Source organism: Coccinella septempunctata, chromosome 1 (genome assembly GCF_907165205.1).
Source record: "Coccinella septempunctata chromosome 1, icCocSept1.1, whole genome shotgun sequence".
NCBI lineage: Eukaryota > Metazoa > Arthropoda > Insecta > Coleoptera > Coccinellidae > Coccinella > Coccinella septempunctata.
This window is the reverse complement of record NC_058189.1, coordinates 22,086,895-22,092,122: the sequence shown is the minus strand read 5'-3', so window position 1 is coordinate 22,092,122 and position 5,228 is coordinate 22,086,895. Positions and strand designations below refer to the sequence as shown.

The 5,228-nt window shown below is 41.8% G+C and overlaps 1 protein-coding gene across 2 annotated transcripts; it reads right to left on the bottom strand.

The window, feature by feature from the left end:
- Positions 1 to 3,179: 3,179 nt before the first annotated feature.
- LOC123315034 lies at positions 3,180 to 4,725 on the bottom strand. Of its 2 annotated transcripts, none has more exons than XM_044900584.1 (2): positions 4,213 to 4,725; positions 3,180 to 4,162 (listed from the first exon to the last, which is right to left on the bottom strand). In XM_044900584.1, the coding sequence occupies exon 2, from the start codon at positions 4,042 to 4,044 to the stop codon at positions 3,592 to 3,594; it is 453 nt and encodes a 150-aa protein (XP_044756519.1). In that variant the 5' UTR covers positions 4,045 to 4,162; positions 4,213 to 4,725; the 3' UTR covers positions 3,180 to 3,591. The 2 variants fall into 2 exon arrangements, with proteins under 2 accessions (XP_044756519.1, XP_044756510.1); XM_044900575.1 differs by having other exon boundaries at positions 3,180 to 4,151.
- Positions 4,726 to 5,228: the final 503 nt, after the last annotated feature.

Here is a 5,228-nt window from a genome sequence, read left to right as displayed (position 1 = left end):
TGGGCCATAAGCACCTTTCAGCCGTATAAATCCCCAGGAGTGGATGGGGTGTTTCCGATAGTCCTGCAGAAAGGAGTGGAGGAGATCCTCCCTCATCTATTAAATATCACAAGGAGCAGCATGGCATTGGGTCAAATACCTAGAAGATGGAGAAGGGCAAGAGTTACCTTCATTCCAAAAGTTGGGAAAAAGGACGGGACTGACCCTCGATCCTTTAGACCCATTTGCTTAACATCGTTTCTTCTAAAAACGATGGAGAAAGTAGTGGATAACTACATAAGAACGGAGAATCTGGAGAAAATACCACTTCACAATTGTCAGCATGCTTACAGGGCGGGACGTTCAACGGAAACCGCCCTGTATCAGTTGACTGAAGTCATCCAGAGAACTCTGAAAAACAAAGAAATCGCCATGTGTGCCTTCCTGGATGTATTTGGGGCCTTTGACAACACAACACACGTGTCTGTCAGAGATGCACTTAAGAGGCGAGGAGTGAATAATACCATTTTTAAGTGGATGTATGAGGTGTTAACGACGAGAATAGCTGAGACATCGATGGGCGATGAAACCGTCTTTGTCAAAGCTTCTCGTGGAACACCTCAGGGAGGGGTAATATCTCCCCTCATATGGAGTCTAGTAGTAGATGAACTTCTACACAGACTAACGGAGCTCGGCTTCGAATGTGTAGGTTATGCTGATGACATAGTCCTGATAATTAGAGGAAAATTCGAAGGCATGCTCTGCGACCTAATGCAGAAGGGCCTTAGAATTATTGAGCAATGGTGCTTGTCTGTGGGGCTGAACGTTAACCCAACCAAGACCACAGTAGTTCCGTTCACGCGGAAGAGGAACCTTCCAGCCATGAAGACGTTAACATTAAACGGTAATATCTTGGAGTGGGGGTCTGAAGTCAAATACCTAGGAATAACCCTGGATAGTAAACTCCTGTGGAATAAGCAAGTTGATAATGCTACTGGCAAAGCTACAAGGGCTCTGATGGCGTGCAGACGTCTATGCGGCAGGAATTGGGGTTGTAACCCAAAAATACTGCGATGGATGTACGTCATGATTGTAAGACCTATAATCACATATGGGGCAGTAGCCTGGTTTGCTAAGGCAGGTCAGGTAAGTACGAGGAGAATGCTCGACAGAGTACAAAGGCTTGCCTGTGTGTGCATCACAGGAGCCATGAGGACGTGTCCAACTAGGGCGCTTGAGATCATCACAGACCTCACACCTCTACATCTAGGGATTGATAGGGTAGCTCATGAGGCCATCCTCAGATTATCAAAGGAAGGAACAGGTAACGAGAGAATCAAAAGTCAGAGAGTTTGAACGACTACATCTCATCTGCAAACCTTCCTAGTGACTTAATGATCAAGAAAGTAAGCATGTAATTTCATTACAATGCTAAGTAAAAGAAGAGATTGGGAACGGGAGTACACCGACTACAATCTTAAAGAAAATACATTAAAATGGTATACAGATGGTTCTAAAACCGCTACAGGAGCTGGCGCTGATATTTATGGGGCAAGAACCAAGTGTGCACTATCGTTAGGCTCCTGTACAAGCGTCCTTCAAACGGAAATACTAGCAATCGAGAGATGCCTAGATGTAAATCTAGAAAGAAACTATCAGAAATGTGATATAGCTATTCATACAGATAGTCAAGCTGCCGTAAAGGCACTGAGCTCCTATGTCATTGATTCAAAGCTGATTTGGGAGTACCGGAATAAACTCAATGATGTAGGCAAGAAGAATAAGGTCTTTTTAATCTGGGTTCCCGGTCACTCGGGAATCGTAGGAAACGAGAAGGCCAATACACTTGCCAGAGAGAGCGCACAAACGCCACTCACTGGCCCAGAACCCTTCTGTGGTATAGGAAAATGCACCTACAAGAAGGAGTTTATGGAGAAGGAGAAAGCCGAAAGGGAAAAACTCTGGCGGAATCTCCCAGGAATGGATCACTCCAAAAAGTTCCTTCGGAACTTTGAAACTGCTAGATCCAAAAAATATCTGGATCTCAGTAAGAACCAACTACACCTACTCACTGGCTTTCTCACAGGACATTGTCGCCTAAAGAAGCATCTGTCGAGAATGGGTTTGTCGGACACTGACGAGTGTAGATTCTGTGGGGAGGAGGAAACTCCAATTCACCTGGTTACGGAATGCCTTGCCATTCCAAGCCAAAGGAAAGAGTGCTTTGGACGAGAAACTTGTAGGAGTGGGGAATTATTCTCGTTGAAGCCGTCCCAGATACTGGATTTCATCCGATCTCTGGATCTGGAAGGCGAGCTGTAAAGGGCGCGATGAAAACAGCTCTGTTAGGGGGCACAATAGACCTTAAGGTCGCAGTGAACTGTAACCCCTTCTCACTATACTATACTATACTATCATGAAAATGCATGCCTGCGGAAGTCAAGCTCGAAGTGGAAGTACAGTTTTCGATCTTCAATACTCTTGAATCAACTACTTATCAACTACTTCCTGGGCCAATATTATGGTGGCCACACTTATTTCAGTACTTTTCGATTCATCTATGTAGTCCATAGCGAATAACTTTTGTGAGCTTTCAATTCACTATTGAAGTAAGCCAGAATATTGTCTTCTGTCGATTTTACAATTTTCTTTGTTTTACACCACTTGTTATAGGCCGCATACATATTTTCATAAGCACTTTTAGATTAAGTGGGTTAGAGAGATTCTTTGGCGCTTACGGCTAAATTTTCTACGTTTTCTTCTGCAGCACTATCTATTTTTTGGATTATTATGACGTTTGTCAGAAAATAAGGGAAGTAAAAAACTTTGTTTACTGAGGTTGCTAAGGTCTCTGGTTACTAAGGTAAGAAAATCAAAAGCACACTTAATGTTTTTCAGCAATAGGCCATTTCAGAAAATAAAATTTCTGCATTGCAGTCGAACATAAAGCTTTGTATGCAACTCGTACATAATTAGGCTTTATGGACTTGCCCAAGTTATTGGCCTCGCTCGCTTTGCTCGCTCTGCCATAAACTTTTGGACTCGACTATAAAGACCTAATTTATGTACTTGTTACATAAATAGCTATTATAAAGGTTTTTTTTTATACCAAGATGACAGTATTAAATTTGAACCATTTTAGTAGGTGTTATGTTTGTGAGTTCTTGATGAATTGAACAGGTGAGAAATAGAAACTGCCGTGGTATCTAAACGTTTATTCTATTGTCTTTACACATTTAGTAAGATGTAGCCCGAGGTAACATAATGTGAACAGCCGTAGTAACCACGCGTGTGCTTCACCTAGGGAGGTACGTTCTCGATTGCCTTGTTTCCTCTTGTAGGAACAGTTTCCCGGATACTCGGTTGGCGGTCGCTGTGGTAGCTTCCGGTCGATTTAGGCGGGTCATTTGAATGGACCCAACACCTCCCCCTTTCGACTAAAGGCTCCTCTGTAAGGGAAAGTTAGATGGTTCCAGTAACCCTACAGAAAAACATATTAATTATCTGTAAAAGAGCATGCTTTGTGTGAGCTGTAAACAAAACACAGTGAGATAATTGTATCTCACCCCAAAAGTACTTTTCTTTTTCAAGGTCACTGTACCGAAGAACTCCCTACTGTCTAAACCTAGCAGGCTTTGTGATGTTCCTTTTCGGTCTTTTTGAACCCTTATCTGGTGTATCTACTATATCAAAGTTACTTCCAGGCATGCCATTCCCTTCGGTGAACCCTGGCATTGTTGCCTTTTTATTTTCTTGTCTTTCCACTCCTTTAACTTTACTTTCGGGCATGCCATTCCCTCCAGTAATACCTGGCGTTTCCGCCATTGTGTTCTCTTCTGGTCTGTTGTATTCCAAACCGTTACTATCGGGCATACCATTCCCTCTAGCAACACCGGACGTTTTTGCCCTGACGTATGATTCATCCTTGTTTCTTCCTGGAGTGTCCAATGCATACTGGTTTTCGTCCGTGATACTGGAATGCTCTTTGAGCTCATCCACTCCATCATGAACAGGAGCATAAGGTATGAAACCCTTGTATTTATTGTTGACTAGTGTAGCATCCATGGTATCATCAATGAAAGAAATTTAACAGGAATTTGGACGTATTTATTGTTATTAGAAATTCCAACTAAGCCGACGTTTCGAAGAGCAGTTCTCTTCTTCTTCAAGGGCTAAAAAACGGCTACATGTTAGGAAACATACAAGGACATTAACACAGCAGAAGAGACTAACCTAGTATGGAGATCTTAATAAAGAATGGTTGTGTTAAAGTAATTCATAGGTATTATCGGCATATAATTACAAGAAGAAATCATCTCCCCTCGAAAATGTAGAATTCACCAACGTTGAAAACTCTAGAAAATTCTGATTCTTATGTCACAAGAGTTGATATGAACATGTGTGGGAAAATGGAAAACGTCATGTCATCGTGTGTTTTCAGCGCAGGTGAATGCGTTCGGGAAAGTAAATATATGTGTCTAGTATAGAGGACAGCTAGTAGCGACCCCTGGCCATGGTGACCATGATAATGTCAGCAATGGGGTCACATAAAGTAGGCGGCTAGGTGGTCTCGAGGACAAAGGATTACACTAAAATTAAAATTGAAGACAAAGGTAGTTGTCAAGCGGTGAACAGTATATAAATATGCACACAGGCATATTTCCTCTTTTGGATGCTTACTTATGATAGATGAGTCTGTATGCCTGTGTGCATATTGTATATACTGTTCACCGCTTGACAACTACCTTTGTCTTCAATTTTAATTTTAGTGTAATCCTTTGTCCTCGAGACCACCTAGCCGCCTACTTTATGTGACCCCATTGCTGACATTATCATGGTTACCATGGCCAGGGGTCGCTACTAGCTGTCTATGCTAGACACATATATTTACTTTCCCGAACGCATTCACCTGCGCTGAAAACACACGATGACATGACGTTTTCCATTTTCCCACACATGTTCATATCAACTCTTGTGACATAAGAATCAGAATTTTCTAGAGTTTTCAACGTTGGTGAATTCTACATTTTCGAGGGGAGATGATTTCTTCTTGTAATTATATGCCGATAATACCTATGAATTACTTTAACACAACCATTCTTTATTAAGATCTCCATACTAGGTTAGTCTCTTCTGCTGTGTTAATGTCCTTGTATGTTTCCTAACATGTAGCCGTTTTTTATCCCTTGAAGAAGAAGAAAACTGCTCTTCGAAACGTCGGCTTAATTGGAATTTCTAATAACAATAAA

Bases quoted from the DNA above. Each gene is read 5' to 3' on its own strand.
- LOC123315034 (XM_044900584.1), bottom strand. From the start codon at position 4,044: ATGGATGCTACACTAGTCAACAATAAATACAAGGGTTTCATACCTTAT.